Source organism: Cervus canadensis, chromosome 22, assembly GCF_019320065.1.
Source record: "Cervus canadensis isolate Bull #8, Minnesota chromosome 22, ASM1932006v1, whole genome shotgun sequence".
In the NCBI taxonomy this organism is placed as follows: Eukaryota; Metazoa; Chordata; class Mammalia; order Artiodactyla; family Cervidae; genus Cervus; species Cervus canadensis.
Genome location: NC_057407.1, coordinates 17,286,556 through 17,309,240, shown reverse-complemented (window position 1 = coordinate 17,309,240; position 22,685 = coordinate 17,286,556). Strand labels below are relative to the sequence as shown.

Below are 22,685 nucleotides of genomic sequence, written 5' to 3'. Positions count from 1 at the left end.
GCAAGTCCAGGTGCAGATAACAACTGCGCTGTGGTACTAGCCACTGACCAAGTTGAGAAACGCACAGGTTTCATCCTGAGACGTCCTTCATGTAATTGCCGGGGGAACGCCAGGAGCAGCACCTCTGTACTAAGTAGCCTGTGGAGGAGGCCCATCACCTCTGGCAGGGTTTGATCACAGACAGCAGTGGCCACGACTCTCACAGCTCCCAGAGGGCACTCAGCTGACCCTCACAGCCTCTCCTGGGGGGTGGGGGGGCACACTCTGAGAGGTGAAGCAGCTTCCCCAAGCCACATTGCCAGTGAGTGGCCGAGCCAGGACGTAATCACCAGGTTACTTGATGCTAAAGTCCAGCTGTTAATTTACAAATGCTGCCTCCCCAGAAACCAGCCAGGGTTCAACAGGGTGGGCTCTCTTTGGGCAAACGCAGCCTACCATGGCCTCTCCAGACCCACTGGAGACAGCCTGCATTCCGCAAAGCCCACGGATGTCCTGGAGTCCAGGAACAGATGTTCACGGCACAGGCCCACAGACAAGGCTGCTCTCTCCAGAACGACGGGCAGCAAGACCCTCCATCCCTCCAGTCCTCCTCCCACCTCTCAGAGGTACACATGCATCACCACTGGGCATCGGGAAGGATACACACCAAAAGCCTTCCTCTCCACCACCCCACCCCCAGTGCAGGGCTGGGGGTCCAGAATGGACTTCCTGTTATCATGGCACCTGCTGGCACCCAGGAGGGATCCTGGGTTCCTGCTGTGTCTCTGCTCCCACAGCAAGATAAGCAGGGAAGTAGAGCTTCCACTCTGGGGACAAAAGGCAGGGGCCAGAATCCGCCCCCAGTGAGCCTCGAGACGGCAAACATGTTACCGCAGCACCTGAGTTAGCATCCTCACCATAAAATCGTATCACAGCACGGCTGCAGCAGGAGGCAGGGGCTAAGGGCATCATAAACACACGGCAAGGAGAAGCTTCCTGAGCAGCAAGGAGGAGCAGAGCGAGGGAAGACTCATCACCAACTCCGAACCCTGCTGTCCCAAGGAGTGACAGGTGACACCACTTCTTGCCTCAATACATTCCCTACAGTGAGGGTTTCACAGCTCATCAGGAAAAAGGCTCTCTCTCTCTCTTATAAAACCACAGCCTTCCCCTCAGTGGGTTTCATATCTGGGACTCTTAACCAGGGCAAACCGCAGCAAACTTCCCCAGGAGGCTGTGTTGGTGCCAGGGCACCTCACCCTGATAAACTACCCCACCCCCACCCCCGGCCAGGGCCTGCAGAGAATTAGAACATCCCCCAGCGAAAAGAGATGAAGTTCCCTGTAGAGACAAGTGGCTTAATCTGCATCCTTTCGGCCAGGGTTTGGGAGGGTGGGTCAGAGCCTCAAACCACTTAGGGAAGGACACCATCCAAGAACACCCGGGGAGCTTACGGAGCAAACATCGTATTTAATAAGTTATAAGATACAATTTACAGTCGGCATTTGGTTCCAGTTTCACTTCCACGTCCCAGTTCACGAGGCCTGTGGTCCTTCCACATCAGGCTTCGGGCAGTTCCAGTTTCTAACAGGTAGGCTTTGCCAACATGCACCCCCAGCTGCTGAACCTTGGGGAGGGTCGCCCACCTCGCCCCATGCCACCCATGAATGCAGCCACTCGTGAGGGCCCAGCAGCCAGTCTGAAAAGGCTGCCTGCCCAGATCACACCGCACACCCGGGCCCTGCAGTCAGCCAGCAACCGCCCCCCACTCTCATTTTTATTCCAAAGCAGGTGTGCAAGAAGGCATGCAAAATGCCTTATACCCCATTCTCGGAATTTTGCAGCTGCCCCTTGCTTTCCCAACAGCCTCAGGTGGCATGTCCTTGGGGCCAAATATGTTTTCCTTGTTTCTGCAAATGGTGAATGAGCTGTGGTCCTTCCCTCCCATCATTCCTTGACTTTCAGGCCAGAGGTCGGCAGAGGTTTCCTTCTATAATTATTTTCCAGAAAAAGGCCATGCTGGGGCCGACTGGGGGTGAGTGTGGAGCGTTTGGTGGTGCAGGAGGCCTCCGCTAACCCTCAGACCCGTACGCGGTCTCTCTGGGCGTGCTGGAAACTCAACAGACAGACCAATGGCTGGAGCAAGGGCTAAGAACAGGGACTTGTGTTGGTTTAAAACAAGGCGGGGCGGGGCATCTTTGGCAGGTGGGGGACTGCTCACCACTCAGACCCGGTGATGGAAATGGACTTTGAAAACAAAAGCAAAGGCCTGGCTGTCAAGATGGTCACACGCAAGGACCCTGCAGGGAAATAAGCAGCAGGATGAGGGCAGAGGCACCAGGAAGCCGTTTCGGCCAGTCCGTCACCTCGGACTCTGCCCGTGGGGGCGGCGGGGGGCGGTAGTAGTGTTAAAACAAAGGTGTCCACCTAGTACCCCTTTCTCACATGACACGGTCATCTCCTTCTCCAAATGACAGCATAAACTACGTCTCCTCTTTTTCCCTGCCCCTCCTCCCAGCCTTGTTTTGTCAACTGACTAACTAATTTCATTTCTTAAAAATACGAGCCTGGTCGGTTCCGGTTCTGTCTGGAGGGGGTGATCTGTGCCACAAGAGGTCTGACTGGCCAGGCCTATTGCATCAATTTTCACTTCCTTACTCCCCAACATGTCCCTAAAGAGTCAAGTTTAGGACTTCTTTCTGTACTAAAAGGGAGGGGGAAAAAAAAAAGAGGCAATGTTTTGAGGATGGGGTTTTCAGCCCCACAAACAGGCCGGAGGACTTTGTATAAAATGAGTGAACAGATGAGCAACAGAAGCAGCGGCCAGCACGGCCGCCGGGCCGACGGGAAGCGTTTTAAGGCACGGTGACGTGGAACGGGCTGCCGGGAATGTGTTCCTCTCCCCACTTCACGGCCAGGACGTAGTCCCCCCGCTCCTTGACCACGTAGGTCACGTTGTACTGTTGATTGCCCACGTGCTTCATGGAGACTTCTTCGCAGGGGGTGGTGGGCCCGTGGACCCCGATCAGCAGCATGTTGGAACCTGCGCGTGGGGGTGGGGGGCAGAGGAAGGTGGTGATGTCTCAAGGATGCACCCAAGAAGGCAGAGGAAGAGGAGGGGAGGTGGGAGCCAAAGGAAAGGTCGCGGTTACTGCCTACACTTCTCGGATGTGATGCTTGGGGCCAGTGAGAGGTGGGAGAGCAGAAGAATCATACAAGTTCAAATCCCTGCCCTGCTGCTTCCTAGGTGGGTGACCTTGGATGTGGGACCTCACCTCTCTCTGCCTTAGCTCCCCCAACTGTAAACAGAGGGTGAAAGTGTTTTAAAAAAACAGAGAGACCTCCTGGGCTACTGGTGAGGTTTAGAGGAATTGTTATATGTGAAGCCCTTAGCATATAGTAAAAAGGCTGTGTGAGTGCTGGCTACTCTAATCTCATTTATTTTCTTGAGAACCTTCAGGAATATTATTATTCCCATTTTAGAGAAGAGTAAACTGACTTTCAGAAAGATATTGAGTAACTTTCCCAAGGGCACATGGCTAATAAGCACTGGGGAGGGAGGGAGAGAGAAATAAGTAAGTGGTGGAGCCAGGTTTCCAGCCAGATGTGCCAGGTGCCAGGACCTAGGCAACTAAATCACACTGACACCCAAATAAATACCCAAGTCAGATTGCAGTTAAAGCAATTAGTGGCAGAGAACAGGCCAGGTCACTGATTCAGTGTAATGGGGATAATGAAACCTTTCCTATGTACCTTGAGGTCATTTGAAAAAAATCAAGAGGCAAATCATTTAAAAATACTCAGCGCAGAATAAGATAATGAACATATGACACAGAGGGTGGCCCCCACACCTTCCCTTCCCCGGGCAGGGCCAGGCTGCCTACCAGCTTTGCTGCAGTCCACCAGGAAGGAGCTCTTCTGGCCCAGGAAGGCCTTCGAGAGCCCTGCGCCCTTGGAGGTCACCTTGCTGGCGTCCGAGGATGCCTTGGGGATGGCACTGTAGCGGGTCTCCGTCGAGGACCTGGTCACCGACTCCACCAGGATGGAGGAGGTCTCGTTGGCCGAGCCGGGGCTGACCAGACGCTGGCCTGGGACATGGGAGGGAGGAAACAGGTGTGACTGGTCAGACAAGGCAAGTGTCCCGAGCAGAAATCCCAGGAGAGCCCCAACTCCCCAACACCGATCCAAAAGCCACCACACCTCTCCCTCACACACCCAACACCTGGATCTAAATGCCACAACTTACCCATCTCAACCTGCCTACTGTCTTCTATGGAGTTCTAGGGTCCTGCCCCACACAACTTAAGATATGGCTTTCTGGGAATATTGGGAAGTCTGGCCTTGGTTAACTTGATGGAAATCCTTGATCTGGAAATGCCTCCCATATAACCACGTGCCATCCTATGGAATGGACATCTTCCATTTATGTAAAATATTTCTAAGCTGTGTAGAAGTGTGGGAGAACACTAACAAAATATCAAAAATGATTTGCTCTACATATTAGAAAGTAATTCTTTTCTCTTAATTTTTTTTCTTGGGGGGATGGACAATGCCCCACGGCATGTGGAATCTTATAGTCCCCGACTAGAGAGTGAGCCTGAGCTCCCCTGCAGTGGGAGTACGGAGTCTTAAACACTAGACTGTCAGGGAATTTCAACATTTTAAGTTAATTTATTTTTAATGCAATTTTCTGCAATGAATTATACTACTTATATGACAGTGAACCAAGCAGAAAGAGACACGTTGAAGGAATTCACCACAATATTTATGGTGGTTCTCTTGCATGGTGGGCTAAGGGGTGGTTTTTATTGTTTGGTACTTTTTTCAGTGTTCTGAAGAAGGCACGTTTTTATAAATTTATTTAAAAAAAAACACTTTTGATTCTTTTAAAAGTGAAGGTTAGAAATGAGGGGATTTTTCAGGCCCTGATCTAAACAAATACATACGATTTCAAATATGTAAGCACTCCTTTTCTGTTAGAGACCTAACATGCTTTCTCATCTTCTACACCCCTGCTCTCCCTGCTTATTCTGCAAGTTTTGAAACTGCAGTCCCCGCTGACATGTCCTATTACTTCTTTACTCCAAGATTCAAGGCAGATTCAACGTATCTAAAATCATCCAGTTTCTACTAGCAGTTAGCTCTGCCGATACTGTAACAAGATCACCTCCCCTGCTAACAAGGGGAACATTAACTTCAAAGTCATTTGGTTGTTACCTGTCACCTTGGCCTTGAACGGGCTGCCCATGATGTGGTTGGGCCCACCATATTTGACGCCAATCAGGTAGTTTCCAGGAGCCATGGGAGTGTACATGACCTTGTACCCTTCGGGGGTTTCCTGGCAATCCATTTTAACTTTGGACGGCCCTTCAATGGTGACGGATAATGTCCCTGGCCCTGCTCGGGTGGTATTGATGAAAAATTCTGACTGGATACCTGGAAGAAAGGAAGCGGGAATAAAGATCACATGAACAGTTTGGAGGGATTGGTGGTGGTGATGGGGGGGGGGGGGCCTGGGGAGTGTTCTGGGGGCCCTGAAGCAGTGGCGGGGAACACAGAGGTCCCCTCACAGAGGGGTCATCTTGGTGGTGTGGGAACCCACCTGTTCTAGCTTTGAGTTCCTGGCACAGAGAACTTCAGGCCCTGCGGAATGGTGACCCCTTTCCAAGGTCCAGGCAGGAGTGTGGCTGACATTCTGTTCTCAGCCCACCCCCTGTTCTCCTCTGGGCACGCGCCGTGGCTGAGGGTGAGAAGCCCGAGTCATCATTGTGTGCCCGAAGTGCTGCTTCAGCCCCCGGAGGCGGCTCTGCCTCCAGGGGTGGGGCGAGCGTAGGCCCCTCTGACCTTTTCTCTCTCCTCTGGGTAAACTTGGAGAAGCCCAGGCAGCCCAGAGCTGCCTCCTTCCTCCTCAGGCTCCCCGCCCCAGACACCATCCTGTAGATGGAAAGACACCAGCCGTCTTTCCGGGGTCTGTGCCCTGAACACCAGCAACAAGAAGGCGACCAGACAGCAGCTCTGCTAATTAGCACTCACACCACTCTGACTCCTGATCCTGTGCCCAGCGCTTTACACGCCCAGTGATTCCTCTTTAGCAAACAACACTGAGGCTCAGCGAAGTTCAACCACATGCCATTCGGAGCTACAGGAGAAGTGGCAGAGCTGGTATCGGAGCACGTCTGCGTGGCTCCAGAGCCCCGGCCTGTCTCCGGGCTGCCTCGGACGCCCTAACCCGGCTCCAGGACATTCTACTTCCTACCTGTCTGGTACATGAGGGCCCCCTGCACAGATATCCTGCCTTTTGATAGAAGGAAAGCTGGGCCAAGAGAGAGTGCAAACCATCACAGTGGCATTCCTGCCTGAGCCCAAAGCCCGTCAAAAGCCCCCAGCCCCCAGCCCCCTTTCCAGCTCGGAGCAGGAAGAGGTAGCGCCCAGACACCCGCCGCAGCGCCCTCTATGGGGCGCCCTCGGCATAGCATGCCCATGCAGGGCTGTGCTCTTCCCAGAGCCCTGGACCCCGCCCCAGCTGGGAACTATTTTGGTTTAATTATAGCTCCGAGGCCAGAGAAAGAATTATTGTTCTGGTTATCAATAAAACAAAGGAACTGCTATCACGCAACCCCAAACACAACCCAGCTGTTTCTGGAAGCTCCTGAGGCTCCTGTCCCAGCAACCCTCCCCCTCCCATCCTGTTCCCCCCAACTATCTCAAATGTGCTGTTCAGGAGCCCTCACAGCAGGCGCTGCTGAAGCAAGGCCTTGCAGGTAAAGGCAGGAGGCTGTGCAAACAAGGGACAGGATTTCCAGGAAATAGCTGCAAGTGACAACAAGGGAAAAAAAGATACTTTTAAAGTGAAGATGAAAAGACCTGGCCTTGCTCTTGCTCCATCCCTGAGAAGCATCAGTTCATCATGATTGTGAGGGTCCAGAAAGGAAGATGAGGTGCAAAAAGAGAAATAAGGAATTATAGGCCAAAGCAACCTATCAGGTGGGGTCCCTTACTATTCCCATTTTACTAGGATGAAAGTGGAGGCTCAGAGAGGTCAGACCACTCAAACCAAGTCACACAGTTGGGGACTGACTGAACTGGGGTTTAAACAGAAGGTCTGTCTAACCCAGAGCTAGCGCACTCACCCGAGAGTGGATGGGAGAAAGAAAATCCACACACAGGTGTTCCCTCTCACCACTGCCTCCAGCTAGAACCAGGACCCAGGACATCTGTGGGCAAGGCCCTGTTACGCATTATTTTTCTAGTATAATATTTGCTTTTTCTGTTTGTTTTATGAAGTCCAAAATTACTGCTGCTCTTTTTTTTTTTTAATTAATTTTTTGGCTGCACTGGGTCTCTGTTGCTGTTCTCGGGCTTTCTCCAGTGTCCCCCCGCATCCCCATGTGTGTACAGATGAGACCCTGTGAGTTTGATGCAGCCCTACTCCATCCTGAAGGTGGGTGAAAGGTGCTGGGCCAAGGCTGTGCTCAGACACCTCGTGCAGAGTGGGGTTCCGGGAGCATTTCATCAAGAAAATGGCTCTTCCAAGCAGAGAAGCCTGGAACTCCCTGGTGTAATTGCTGGCCTTCTCAGCCCCTCTGCAGAGAAAAGTCCCACCCCAAATTCTCCACATTCCCGTGCTTCAAAACCTGTAGAATGGACCATTCAAAGCTTGAGCCAAGAGATACAGCAAACCCACCCATAAAAACACAGGGAAGCCCGCTCTGTGCCGAGGGTCAGGATGCGGGCCCTGCGGCAGCCGTACACAAGACACCTTTTCATTCCACACACACTGCAGCTGTGTAAGCTGGGGATGGAGATTTGGGAAAAGGCCTGGGAGCGGGAGGGCTAGAAAAACAAGACGCCTTCCCCTTGACAAGGGCAATATTTACACAGGGCTTGAGACAGCCATGCTCTGTACCTCCTGCTCCCGGCTGGGAGTCTCCCTGGAAGACCAGCTCCCTCCCTCAGCAGCATCCAGGGCCTGCAAAGCACAGTCTGAAACCCGAGCTCCTGAGAAGGCCTGTGTGCGAACAGCCAAGAGGAAGCACCAGAGGCCCCAGCACTGCAGGGACGATCCAGCAGTGGATGAGGTGGCTGCTGGCAAGGCAGGAGACCGCAGTGGCCGCTGTGGGGCCTGGACGGAGGCCTGCTGGGGCTCCAGGTGCCAGGAGGACCCCGCCTGGGCTTCAAGGGTGGATGGCTCATCAGGGGCCAAATGCCTGCAACTGCTGCTGCCTGGGGACCTTTCAAGGCAGCTGGGAAAACAGGGGTCCTGGTGTAGGACACCCCACAAAGTGGGCCAGGGGTGTAGCTGCTGCCTCAGGGCAAGTCAGCCACTTAGGAAAGCAGCAGAACTAAGGGGGTAAGGGAACAGGCCTCGAGGCTGTGAACCTGGACAGGTTCCAGTTCTGCCCTTCCAAGCTAAGTAGTGATGGGGAGCAGCTCAACCTTTCTAAGCCCCACGTTGCTCATCTGTGAAACGGACATGTCCCAGGCCAAAGCAGTCCTGTGCCTCTTGCAAAGGGCAAGCTGCTGGCCCAGAGCTCGGTGTGGAGTCAAGACTGGATGGGCCTGGGGAGATGGGGAGTCCTCACACAGACCCAGTGGGAAGTACTGCTGAGGCCACTGTTTTGGCCCAGAGTCTTGGTTTGGCTAGCTAGCTGGTCAGTCACTCCTGCACCGGGCAGGTCCCTAGGGCCCTTAGGATGCTTGCACCTCAGGGCTGGTTGCCAGGCAACCACAGCTGCTTATCCCCTCGCCCATGGGCAAGGGGGGTCCGCACTGTCTCACTTACCCACCCGGGGAACACTAAGAGCAGAATGTGCATACCCAAGGGACTCAAGAAACTGGGTTGCCTTCCTAAGGAAGCCCAAAGTAACACCCAGACACCAGCCACACCCCAGCGGATCCACACCTGCGGAGAAACCCACCCTGGCACCTTGCATAATGGTGACGCACTGGACTCGGCTGACGCCCACCTCTGTGTTCACGGCATGGACGCTAACGGCAGCCACCATGAGGTGGGCAGATCTGTAGGTCCTGACGTGGAAAGTTCCTTAGGATGTCAGGTGACAACAACAAGTTGTACCACAACGAGAACAGCACTAAGACCATAGCTATTTAATAAAAGCAAAACTCCGTGTCCGCTTCTTCAATGAACTGACTAGCTAAGCAACCAAGTGGCTAAGACTGAAGACCAACAGAGAGACGATCTGAAGGTCCTCCCTTGATGTGTTAGCCATCCTTCCTCCTGGGCCCAGAGGGAGGGAGGTGGGAGAAGCAAGATGGAACTTTACTTATTTCCCCCCGCCCATATTTTTTACAAGCTAACGCGTCCCATTTGTATCAAGGATTAAAGATGAATTTGACTGTTTTGGGATTTCCCCCTCCTCTGTTAGGATCAGAATAAGAAGGAGCCTGGCCGAGACAGGTCTTATTATGGATTCGACATGTTTCTAGGAGCCCAGGGACCACTAAGGGAGTTGGAGGTAGGGGACCTCCCCGGAGGCCCGTTACATGCATCACAAACTCTGCGCATCCTCAAAATGAAGGATGGTGTGTTGAATTGCCTATCAGTGTCCTGTTCCTAAAAGGACCTGGCAAAGGGAGACAGGTGACTGCAGTTTCCCTGGGGAGAGCGGACAGCTGGCTTCCCGGGGCTTGCAGAGCCCCATCTGCTCTTCCCTGGGGTCGGCTCGTTGCAAACAAGAAGTAGAGGCAGTGTGTTACCTGTGGAGCCCCCCTCGAGCCCTGCACCGTAGGCCGACACCAGGGCGGGGTTCCCCGCTTGTCCAGGCTCCCCGACGCGCACTTTGAAGGGACTTCCAACCACGTGGCTCCCGTTGAACTTGACGTCGATCGTGTGGACACCATTCTCGTGGGGGATGAAGCGAACAGCATACTTGTCTGGGAGAATGAGCAAAGGCAGAGAGTAAAATGGGGCCCGTGGACACAACCCTGATGGGTGGGGACAGGGGACAGGAGGCCAACCTGGGAGGGCCCACCTGAGGTTACTAATAAGACCACGGTTCTACCGCAAGCCTGGTGCCCAGTGTTGGTGATCTAAACCAGATGGGCCTATTGGCATGTCTCTAGGCTGCCCTGCGGGAAATGCATCCAGGTCTAGAATGCAGTGTTTAATCCCCTGTGGCCTCAGCCTCAGAGGGACGCTTCTTTTATGGAAAGCTCACTTCTGGCAAAGTTTCTCCGCTTGGCCACTTGAAGGGAGGAAAAATGGTTTCATTGGACATTAATGCTCCTTAAGTAAGCTCCAAGCTAGCAGCTGCCCCACAGGGCAACAGCCAGATTTCTCACCCTGCCTTTGGGTCACAGAATGTGACCAAGAGGATCTGTTAGCTGAAATGGGCACCTAGAATATCCTCCCATCACGCACCCCTCGACAGTCCCCTTCTTTCCTGAAGGGCTCTCAGCTGGGAGGCAGAGTCTCTTCTCCTCGAGTCCGTCTCGGCCACTCCCTGGCTCCTCGTGCCCTCCACCCGCTTTAGAACTTCTGTTGCTCAAAGTTCCACCCAAACCCTCTTCTAGTCTCTTCTGGACTCTCCCCACATGGAACCGCCACCCATATATCCTTCAGCACTGCAGCATCCCCCACCAGTCCCCAGCTGGGACCCACTCCTCCTCTCAGAAAGCCAATGTGTCTCAAGGGAAATTGATCCCACGCCTAGGTATGATCCTTGATTTGAGTCAAGCTAATGGGGAAGAGTGAGGGGAGAAATCCCCTTTCCCCCAAACCCAAGTCAATTAGCACATAGCATTTAGCCACAGAGAGTGACTCAGAAAGGAGCATGTGTGTTCAGTGAGATAGGAAGGGAGGTTTGCTGAAGACTTCTGCAGGAGGAGCATCTTCTGAGAAAGAATCTTGAGGAGACGATGTTTCCCTTGATTAGTGTTGTGTGCTGCTGCAGCTATCTTGCCACCAAGAGGAAGGCTGTTGCAAAATGAGGCCCACAGATCAGAAGAGCAGAGATGTCTGGGGCCATGGGGAAAGTAGCTGAATGGCTGAATTAAATTGTCACTGAAACCCATCTTAGATCCTGAACAGATCCCTTTAATGTGTGTAATGGACCCCCTTTATTATGTGAGTTGGTTTGAGATGGGTGTTCTGTAATTTGTCACCAATAGCATCTTGACTGTGGCAGGCTAGTGGTCTCAGACACACCTAGGGCTTCAAATACTGCCTGGGGCTGAGGACAATGCTTAAAGATCTATTAAACAGTCCCTCTTGGATATCTTGCACACACTGGAAAACCCTTCAAAAAATAAAATATTAAACTATGTAATAAGGCATCGACCAACCCTCGTCCACCCATGTCCTGAGTTTTCCTAACTAACTGAATCATCATCTTTCTAACCTATCGCCAAGCTACACGTAAGCTTCCTGAATTCACTTTCATTCCTTATGGCCAATTGCACTCTGGCCTCAAGTCCTTCCTCTGCATTTCTAACACTGCTGATTAACGCTGTTTTCTCACATGGACCATTCTGGGAGCATCAGCTCATGACCATGTCTTTCAGATGAACCAAAGCATTCTTTCTAATGTGGTCAGACTCAAACCATGATCTGACCAGGGCACCCAGCAAACACTCAATAAGGCCAGTGGTCGCAGGGCCTGTCCTCAGGCATCAGGGCCCACACTTAATGTTACCTCCTCTGAGAAGACCTCCTGACCTCATCAAGGCAGAAACCCTCATCCTCTCCTGCTCTGGTCATCTTTACCATTAGATTCTCAAATCTCCTGTGCTGTTGGTGATCGGCAGGGGTCCTCACCAGGGCACTGCATTTTTCTGGCTCACTCTCTCTAGGTACTCCTTACAGTCTGTGTTCCTCCTTGAGGAGCAGGAGTCATGTCTTCCTCAGTCTTACCTTCCTGTCAACTCTTGACACTTCATATATGCTCACTGCAAAATGGTCTTGTTAAAGCTGATTGACATCACACAGTTCCATACACCAAGGTGGCGAGCAAGAAAATTCCATGCTATTAAGTCCTACTGAGGACTCAGATTATCTCTCTTTTTTTTCTTTTGGCAGCAAAGCTTGCAGGGTTATAGTTCCCCAACCAAGGATTGAACCCAGGCCCTCAGCAGTGAGAGCGCAGAGCCCTAACCCCTAGACCACCAGGGAATCCTGCAGATTATCATTTACATCAATCAACCTTCCCTTCAGAGTAAACAGAGGTCAAAGTGTACTTATTCATTTCATAAGGTCAACAGTAAAAATCTGTGATATTTACTTAAAAGATGAGAACATCACAATGAATGTGAAAGAATCTGAAAAACAGCTGAAAAGAAAGACATATTTGTTTAAAAAAAAAAATAGAAGGGGTGTTATATCTCAAAGCCTGTCCCTAGCAAATGTCTATACCCTCATTTGTAAATAGCGTCTGGCAGTAGCAGAGGGAATCTGAAGACTCCTCCGTCGGGGGGAGTCACTTGCAGAAACATTCCTGGGTGAGGGCGCCGGCACTTACCTGGCTCCAGTTCAGACACGTGGCATTCCTCCACGGCTCCAGAGGGGCTGTGCACCTTGGCATCGATCTTGCCTTTTGCCCCGTTCAACCTTATTGCAAAGGAGGCTGGCTGATTAACTTTTAATCCCGATTCCTGAGAAGTCAACACATGAGACACGTTACAGCCCTTGGCGTTCTTGCTTCGGAGCACACACCACCCCGACCCAGGATTCCTGGAGGGACAGTTCTCATGCAAACAGGCCTAGAACATGTTTTATTACATAATAATATCTGGCAACAAAAGAGCAGGTGAGTAATTCCACATTTCCAGCATTAAAAATAAGAAAGCAGAGATAAACATTTGCATAGTCTTGTATCTAAACCATCTTAACTGAGACATGGTTCCTGAGTTTGGAGACGAGACATCCTGGTCAGCAGGACTACAGTTTCAGCATCCCAAACAAACCTAAACAGGCCAGAAAACCCAGGATTTTTCAGATCCACCCCCAGCAACCACCAAAAAAAAAAATAAAGAAAGAAAGAAAGAACAAAAAAACCCTTCCATTCTCCACCCCAGTTTTAGGAGTAACCTAGCAGCTGATAAAACCATGCAGTCACTAACATGAACAAGGTTTTTTTAAATCTCATGGGTGGAGATGGAGAGAACTTTTTACTAAATCTGTAAAGGGCTACCCAGGATTTTTCTTTCAAGCAGTACTGCACAGTAGTTAAAAATCAGCAGGACCTGAGGTTGCTGCCATTTCCTAGGTATGTAGCTACTGCTGAACCTCTCCGAGCCATAGTTTCCTCATCTGTAAAAATGGGCATGATAACTAAAATCTACCTCAGGGAGCTGGTACAAGGATTAAACGAAGTTGTGTGTTCAAGGCACTCAGCATAGGGCCTGGCCCATACATCGGATAGTTTTAAAACAGAAATGTCAACTTCTCCTTATATATTAACACACATTTAGAAGTTTTCAGTGTCCCCCCACACCCACCTCCCCCCCTAAGAAAACACGGGAGAAGTATAGCTTTTGCTCTTTCTGGATGAGTTTTACTCTCCATGGTTTCTCCTGGAAACTGTATCCTCCACTGGGAAAAAGGGATTAGAAGTTCAGATGCTTGAGATATTTCAAGATTCGCCAGTTCTGAACAGCAAAACTTTACAAGGCAGCCGTTTTGACGTAAATTTGGTCAGACGGCTACCCAGATGATAACTCTCAAGCAGCATGGCTCACGCTCAACGTGCCACCAAGGCACCCGAGGGTCTTGTGAAAATGCAGATTCTGATTCAGTAGGTCTGGGCTGGAGCCTGGGATTCCAGGTTTCTAGTAAGTCCCCATGCAATGCTGAGGCTGCTGGTCCAAGGACTACATCTTGGTAAGGTACTAAAGCAGTGCCATCTAGTTTAGTAGTCACTAGTCACATGTGGTTTTATATATATAAATATAAACTGAAATATATATATAAACTGAAATATATATATAAATATATATATGTAAACTGAAATCACTTCAACTATAAAATTCAGTCTCTCAGTTACACTAGCCACATTTCAAGTGCCCAAGAGCTGCAAGTAGCTCACGGCTGCCCCTGGAGATATGGGACATTCTCACTGTTGCAGAACATTCTACTAGACCAAGCCGCCCTAGAGGTTACAGACAAGGGAAGACTGAACCCAAAATTACAGTCTTTGATCACCAGACCACCCCCATCCAGAATGCCAGCCGACTCCAATTTTCTAAAAAGTCTCAAACGCAAGACAAAAACAAGCCTGTCTTTCCTAACCAGTCCCAGATGTTGCCGTGTAGCCTGCTAGTAAACCTCCGGAAAATACTTTACATATCCCTTGGCATCAAGTAACAAGGGGAGAACAGGGGACCAACTTGACACACAAGTCCCTCCTGTTGTTGCAGCTGGTTACAAAAACTTAATGGACACACCAGCCTGCTGAACACTTATTTCAATATTTCATGACCAAGCTGTCACAAGAAGATTTGACAGAAGTCTCTCCACATCAGCTCCTTTTGGGTGGAAGCATTTACGTTACCTGAATCCGCTTGCCACTAAATCCTCAAGAGGGAGATAAACACCTCGGAAGATCCAAAAGAAGTCTTCGAGATGCATGAAGGCAGCTCTGAGCCCCTCAACAAATGCTGGGTTTATCTCCCTCCGTAGGTTTTAGTTAAGCTGGCCACAGAAGCGACTTCTGTTAAGAAGCCTTTAAATGAAACACAAGAAAAACATCTGCACTGCCATGACCAGTCAGCACCCTTGGTACTCGCCAGAGGCCGCTTCAATCTGTAGACTGTGACTCTGGTTGGGGTTCTGTTAGGGTTCCCTAATGTTTGGGACAACTAGCAGTACCAGTTTCCCTTCGGGAAGAGTCAGACTCTCAAATATAAACCAAGTGCATGGACCCAGGTCCAAAGATACCGATCATCAATCTGAGATACAAGGATGAGTTTTCATCTATCCATTATTTTCAAGACCCAGGGGCCGCTGATGGTTCTAGAGAAATCCCTTTAACCAGAAATCATCTTTTGGGATTCTGGTGTTATTTTACAGCCAGATTGCTATAGCTGACTCAGACAGCTAGTTGTCTTCAGTGTCCTAAGACCCAAAGGCATCCCCAATGTTCCTAGTTTGCTGAAGACTCTAATCCAACCTTGAATGACGTGCCCTCTTTAAGCCAGGGTGAGAAACAGCACTTCCTGCCATTCTAATAGGTCGGGCTACATAACCACCTGCCACAATGCCAGGACTGGCATTAACGTGGCGGCTATTAAGAGCAAGGTTCTGAGCCTCATTCCAGCTGGTTCCTAGGAGCTGTATCTTCTCTGCACCTCAGTTTTTCTATCTTTAAAAGGAGGGTCAAGAAAAACCTATTCACCAGGCTGTTGCAAGGACTGGGAAGTAACACCGGTACAATTCTTAACACAGTGGCTTGCCCACACTTATTATAAATAAATAAGCCTCATAAAATAAATCACAATTGACTTTCTCAAGGAAAAGGAAGCCAATAATAGCAAGCTGAACATCATAGAACTGTTAGTTTTGTGTTTGTTTTGTTTTAAAAGCCCTCCTTATCCCTTAACCAATGATTAACAGGCCTTCTTTGTCTCTCTTGGATAAATATTTAGAAAACAAACTCATTCCCAAATGCTAAGGAGTTTTGTTGACTGTGGCTGCTTTTTGCTTGCCCCAACAGTCTCCTGTCCTAAATGTGACTCTGCCCCAGGAAAGCTCCCCTACGACTGGCGGCATCTGTGGTCAAAATACGCCGGGGCCCCTGGCACAGAGTCAGAGATTGAAGGGGCCGTGGGAGTCCAGGGCCTCACTGGTCAGGCTGTGGCCAAGGAGATGGATGTTTCCTTGCGTCTCACCTGAAGGCTCAGAACAGTGAGGCGGCGGGCATCGTCCGAGGGCGCGATCACTGGTACCAGGTAGGGACTTTCGGGAATGTGCTCGTCATTGAACTTGATGGACACCTCGTAGTTACCTGTGGGGAGAGGAGAGTCCCACCATGTCAGAGGTTCCGGGAGCGCAGTCCCAGAGCAGCTGCCTGGTTCTGGGAAGAAGCGAGATCCCCTCACTGCCCACAGCACGCCCCCGCCCATGGCTGTGACTGACTGGGTCAGAGAGGGTCACCCGGCTCACACCAGGCCAATGCGATTTTCTTAGTTGAATGAGGGCACGTATTCTTTTTTTTTCCCATCTTAGATATTGTGTTTAGCAATTTCAAAGACTAAAGCACTGAAGTGTGTCTTTTGTGCTTTGCCTGTGTGTATGTGAACCCGTACACACATCAACATCTGCGTGTATGCCCAATTTCTTTCCAAAGGAGAGGCTTATGACCAAGTATTGTATCAAAAATGATATGCTTAAGAATAAGAAGGGCCTCATGTAACTAGGATCCCATTATTGATCCTGAGCAACGAAGAGTAGGACAGAAACTGTGAGAACAGGGGCAGAAGCAGAGTGATGACTAGAGAAGAGAATCCAGTCAAGGAGGAAGGGCGGGGATCCTTAACCTGGGCCCACCAGGGCCGCTACACAGGACCCAGCAGATCCACCAAACTTGAATGGGAGAAAACTGTATCTTTATTTCTACTAACCTCTAACTGTAATTTAGCATCGCCTTCCTCTAGAAATGCTGACAAGAGACCACAGTGCATTAAGAATTGCGATTTTTGTCACCAAAAAACAATCACTTTTCAGTTTTATATGTATCCTGACACAGCAGTTACACTCCTTACCACTTAGAAACTACGGGCGTTAACAGACCATCACAAAGACATATGATTTAACGTATTCATGAAAACCTGTATATGTTGCTATGTTACTTATCTGTTCCTTTAAAAAGATTTTGAAAACAGTACTTTAATTGATTTCTTTTGTGATCCAAAGTAATTTATTTCATGTGTTTAAAGATATTTCCCGAGATGGTCCCCAGGGGCTTCGCCAGATGCCAAAAGGATCCATGGCACAGGAAAGGTTGAGACCCCTGCTCAAGGGAGCTCAGATGCTGAGGCCCCTCTTCCGGGGCAGACACACCAGCCTCTGGTTGAGGGCGGGTCAAGAGAGGCTGCTCAGTGGGGACAATGAACCAGCTGAACAAGAGTACACGGTGTGAGGCCAAGAGAGAGGCCAAGAGACAAGGAGAACAAGATTTCCTGCTCCTTCAAGGCCTGGCAGGATACACCACAACTGGATTTCTAGGAGACATTCCCATGTGCCCATACAGAAAAGCTCCTCTTCTACTGGTGCTAGCCTGGTGAGTTTCTATTCCTTACAACCAACCATCCCCAAACAAGGATTAATGTCCTCCATTGGCCCCTAAGTACCTACCAGGTTCCTGGGCAATATAAGACACACCACAAGATCCGTTTTTATGGTCATCGAATGTAATCTCAGCCTTACTGGGGCCCTCCACAGCAATGGAGAGGCCCCCGGCGCCTGCCTCCCGGGTCCAGATGCTGAACTCCGCTGAGACAGAGAAACATCTGGTCAGTGACTGAGCCCTGGTGCTGGGTTTCATTTGTTCCCAGCGCTTTCCTCTTTCTCTAATCCCAAGCAGAGCCCAAGCAAGGGCACTGCAGATGTGTGCTAAGTACCATCCATGACTACACAAAGTTCATGGCATCAGAGCATCTTCTGAATACATGCAAACCAAGCCAGAACAAGATGAGATTGTGCAATTTGGTTTCCACAGATTTTCCCACCCAGCAACCACCACTGCAAAAGACCACTGCCATCCGTTTTAAAGAATTCCAGCATGTTCCATACCTGCAAGATGCTCTGGAAACAGTTTTATGACCCTGATCCTTTCTGAGACACTCAGAACACTCACCCTTAAATTACAGACTCCAAAAAGTCCCTCAGGGAGACACTTGTTTAGTTTTGGGTTAGCAAGCAACTCCCAAATGTCTTTAGCCACGGAAGCCTTGTTTTAAAGAAAGCCCCTTCATACCACCAGTCAGATTCACGCATACAAAGTCTTCCTTTCAGAACAGGGTGAAGAGTGCAGAGTGCTCACGCCACCGGGCTGAGTTCAGTCTCCTCAAACAAAAAGAAAGCTGCCCAGAACGCTCACCAGGAACTCCGGCTTCTCCTCGCTCCAGGCCAGGGCCGCCTGCCCGGACCTTGTGAGCACCCCCCTCGCCCAGCGGCCCCACAGTGAACTGGAAGGGGCTGCCGGTGACGTGCTGGCCGCGGTACTTGACGCTGACGGTGTGAACGCCCATCTCCTGGGGCACGAACCGGACGCAGTGCGAGCTCTTCCCCACCGGCACAATCTCCGCCTCGGTCACGCGGCCAGAGGGGCTGGTGACGTGGGCCGACATGTCACTGCTGTCGATTTCTGAAAGGGGGCAGGCAGAAACAGAGGGTCGGGGTGAGGGCCCGAGGTGGGACAGGACATGCAGGGCAAGCAGCAGAAGGCGAAGTGAGTGCAGCCCAGGGGTGGGGGGTGCTCAGGCTTCCTCTCATCCAGGCTGGATGCCTGCCCTCCTGTCTCCCTCAAACCCCTGGGTGCTTGTCAGCATGGAGACAGCATGGCCCTTCCGGCCACCCAGTGCAGAGAACGTTCTGGGGGCACTGACAAGCGCTTGCACAGCCCTCCTGGCTGGAGCTGAGTTAATTAATTCCACACAGAGCTTTCAAACCAGAGCCTGAGCTGATAGTCACAGCATGTAAATAACAACGATGATGGCTCAGATGTTTCTAAGCCAATGTGACATGGGGCTATCGGCATGTTTACAGGGGCTCTTTTCCATGGGTACAAACAGAAAAAGCACTGTCAAGAAGCATTGGCATTTCTTCTAGGTAACAAATCTAAATGCATTTAGAGGAGAAAGTGAACTTGGGTCGGTCCCAGTGGCAAAGGGAAAACCACGCGTGAGCGAAGCTTTGAGCAAACTGAAGACCAGAAGCCGTGCTTCCAGAAACACGGCGCCTTGGGTCCCCAGCGCTAGGAAGCAGACCGTGTCTGTTCCACACGATGTGCTCGGCCATGCCAGCGACTGTGCTTGCGTGACGTGGTGGAGACAGGTGCGCTGCAAGCCAGGTGACCAAGTAATGCCATCACCGAGGGCAGCAGGAAACCGCACCCTCCAGCCCTACGGGCTCCGGGTAGCAGCTCATGACTCTGAGCCCTGAGGAGGCAGGAAGGAGGTTGAGGGGAGGCCAGCCCACACGGCCTGGGTCTACAGGACCTCTGCTCCCTTCTAGCTGACGAGAGGGGATGCGTTAGGTAAGGAGGGGAAAGTGGTCTCCACCAGTCATCAGGGAGCACTGAAAAGAGGAAGGAGTCAAGAGTCAGACGAGACTTGAGAGAAAGGGTAACCGTCCTCATCACACAAAGAGAAGACACAGACAGGCAAAAGCAACAGGAAACGTAATTCCCCAAATAAGGAAAGTGAAGAAATGAAAACACAGTTCATCTGCCTAGTGACTGGAGAAATGGAACTGCAAACTTCCTTTCCATCAGACTGATCAATGTGAGAAATCGCTACTCAGTACCAGTGGGGAAATGGAGAAACACCAATTTGTTTTCTGGAGGACTGGCCGCTGAGGCATAGCAGCATCTGAAATGTGTGGGTCCCGCAATCCCATTCCTGGGCATCAGTCCACTGTGATGAGAGATGTCACAGGGCACTGACTAAAGAAGTCAGGGATGGAGATGAGAGTACCTGAAATGATGATGCATGTACCTAGAGGTGAGATGGACTGTTAGGCAGCCAATCAAAGATGATGGGGAAGTGTATTTTAGTGTGGAAAGATGCCCACAATATAGTGAGCAAGAAGTGCATCAGTGTGACCAGAGATGGAGCCTGTCTGTCTAGGAGGCTGGAGGCACCCAAGGTCCAGCTCTGGACCTCAAACATGAATCATAGTCTCCATGAATGGTGGGATACCAGGTGACACTTACTTCCCCCGGTTGTGAACACATGAACTTTTTTTTTTTTTTTGACCACATAGTGAGGTTTATTACCAGTATTTTTTTTTTTTTTTTTTTTTTTATTACCAGTATTTTATTCCCCAACCAGGGATTGAACCAGCGCACCCTCTCTGCAGTGGAAGTTTAGAGTCTTAACCAGTGGACTACTAGTGAAGTCTGGCACATGAATTTTTATGATCATAATCCATGCATCTCTCTTTAAGGACTCTTAGTCTGGACACTACAGTAATGAGGTTTTTACCGACATCCAGAAAGGAAGAAACCATCAAGTATTGCTGTGAAGGCAGAGCAAATGGACATGGGACAAGTTAGGAAAGACAGGAGACACTGTGGAGTTTTATCTAGAAGCCAGAAGTTCATCACAACGTGAGCTTCATCTGAAGACTGTTTAGATTTTCTGTCTCCATAAAATCTACAACTCCACATCACACATGCCAGAGGAGCCTCAAGTGACTTACACAGTCACTGCTTAATAGAAAGAAACTGGGCCACTTTTCAGATGGACTAAGGCTGCTGACTGGCTAATTTGGGCAAAGGGCTAGCTGTGGCCCACCCACCCACCCCGCCTTGCATCCCAGCCCTCATTCCAATTTTAGGAATGAAAGGGACAAATGGGAATCAGAAGGATGTCACTGGGCTGACACCTCTTTGCAAATATGAATATCAGTAGGGTCACTTGTTTCACTGCTAGTCCTGTCGACAGACAGTGAATTCTCAAAGCTTATCTATTTTTCCCCCAAGGGATGTGATAAAGCTATTTTCACCTGGAAGAAGGAAAAGTAAATAGATTTACTTTTCATGGATAGGCCTCTGTGAAAACAAGTAAATAAATAAAATTAAATTCAAAAAGTAGGAAAGGGTAACCCACTCCAGTATTCTTGCCTGAAGAATCCCATGGATGGAGGAGCCTGGTAGGCTACAGTCCACGGGGTCACAAAGAGTCAGACACAACTAAGCGACTTCACTTTCACTTTCAAAAAGTAATCCCCCATAGCAAACACGGACAGTACCTTCTGGGCCAAGCCCGGACTTCCAGTGGCGCCCACTGCCTGGATCCACAAGCCCCTCAGGCTCACCTGGGATTTTCAGGTTCAGGTCACAGATGCTGCCAACAGTGGCCACAGACGGGGCTCGGCTGGTACGGGTGATGCTCTCCTTGACTCTTCCCTCCCCGCTGATTTTCACGGTGAACGGGCTCCCTGCAAAAACCGAGAGGGCCCTTGAGAGCGGCCCAGGGCCCACACACAGTTTACGGAAAACCAAGCACGGGATGCAGAGAGCAGAGGGGACCACACATACCAGGCACGTGCTCATCAGCAAACTTGGTGGAGACGATGTAAACGCCAGGCACGGTGGGGAAATAGGAGACCTTGCAGGTGCCGTCCTCCAGGTCCTCGGTCTGGATGTCCACCTTGCTAGGGCCTTCCACTGCCAAGGAGATGCCTCCATAACCTGCAACACAGTTGCCCGGGGCTGCTATGACAGCAACTCATCACGAAGGGGAGCTTGATGAATGCAGAAAGGACCTCCACCCCAGCAAATGCTCCAGACAGCAGAAAAGACAGTAACAGTGGCCCTGTTGGACAGCCCTGGGCAGAAGAGTCAATTACAGGTTCCTGCAGTGAAATAAATAACCTGGCTGAATATGGTCTTGACCATACTTTTTTCTCAAGGCTATCTACTAACATCCCACCAACCACCTGTCCTGCAGAACTCGCTGGGGAAGATATATCCCCCACCTGCCTCCAAGAAAGGCATGCACTGCCTGGAGGTTTATTACCAGCTGCAGGCCTGAGAATCTGACATTTCCAACTGCTCCTAGATGCCTTGGCTGTCCTGCCAGGGAACCGCTAAGACAGCAGATCTAAAGCTTTAAGAACTTAAGGAATCAACAGAGAACATCAGCCTATCAGGACCAGAAATTCTCCAGCTCCTTCCCTGGGGAATGTGACTTTGTCCAGAAGTCAGTGAAGCAGCCCGTTACTCATGAAGGCAGAAGATCATGACTCTGGAAGGTGGAGTAGCTTGGAGTATGCCAAGCTAATCCAGACCATCCAAGAGCAAACAGGAAGAAATTCCTCATTTCCTTGAAAGTCCTGCTCAGCTAAACATGACCTTGGCCAGCTGGCCCAACATTCTTAGCTTAGGATGAGGCAAGGAGACCCTGGGAAGCTGAGAACAATGGTGGGAGTATTGATAATGAAACAGCTCACGGCTAACCCTGGGCTGCAGTGATAACCACATCTAAAGATCGATAGCTTGAGGATGCTCAGAAAGAAAAGAAAGCTGGCAGGATAAAAAGGCAAAACAATCTGAGCAAAAAGAAGCCCGTTCCAAAGGACTGGGCCTCTTCCCCTGGGTCCACTCCCACACACACCTGCATCTCTTGTGTCCACGATGAAGTCAGACATCTCGAAAGTCCGGCCTTCTGACAGGCCACGGCCATAGACTTTGGCTCTGCGGGCATCCCCGATCTCCGACTGGACCACCATGATGGATACGGGGCTGTTGGCCACATGGTTGCCGTTCTTCTTGATGCTGACCAGATGTTCACCCACCTCCCGGGGGATGAAGGAGATGCCTGGACCGGAGCACAGATTGGGGTTTGTAAGGTGGGAGAGTGATGTAAAGGGGAGGAAGCAGAAGGGAGACAAGCTTGAAAGAATGGAAACAGGACTTCTTTCTTGACTTTCTAGCAATGTCCAAGAGGGTTGTCAGCATCAAAAGGTGGACGTGCTTGGATTCTGACCATGCACGTGACCCAGCGGGTTTATCACATCATATTCC

At 50.4% G+C, this 22,685-nt stretch overlaps 1 protein-coding gene across 5 annotated transcripts in view; it reads right to left on the bottom strand.

Annotated features, from left to right (window-relative positions):
• Positions 1 to 1,429: 1,429 nt before the first annotated feature.
• Positions 1,430 to 22,685, bottom strand: part of FLNB (filamin B) — a 136,506-nt gene continuing 115,250 nt past the window's right edge. For 4 of the 5 annotated variants that reach the window (XM_043443038.1, XM_043443034.1, XM_043443035.1 and 1 more), the window contains 11 exons: positions 22,276 to 22,479; positions 21,198 to 21,350; positions 20,975 to 21,097; positions 18,033 to 18,299; positions 17,288 to 17,425; positions 15,823 to 15,938; positions 12,456 to 12,588; positions 9,697 to 9,873; positions 5,197 to 5,415; positions 3,864 to 4,067; positions 1,430 to 3,022 (listed from right to left, as the gene is read on the bottom strand). In XM_043443038.1, coding sequence (XP_043298973.1) covers positions 2,835 to 3,022; positions 3,864 to 4,067; positions 5,197 to 5,415; positions 9,697 to 9,873; positions 12,456 to 12,588; positions 15,823 to 15,938; positions 17,288 to 17,425; positions 18,033 to 18,299; positions 20,975 to 21,097; positions 21,198 to 21,350; positions 22,276 to 22,479 — 1,922 coding nt within the window. In that variant the 3' untranslated portion in view covers positions 1,430 to 2,834. Of the gene's footprint in view, positions 3,023 to 3,863; positions 4,068 to 5,196; positions 5,416 to 9,696; positions 9,874 to 12,455; positions 12,589 to 15,822; positions 15,939 to 17,287; positions 17,426 to 18,032; positions 18,300 to 18,341; positions 19,232 to 20,974; positions 21,098 to 21,197; positions 21,351 to 22,275; positions 22,480 to 22,685 lie in introns of those variants that run through there. The other variant, XM_043443037.1, reaches the window with a different exon arrangement.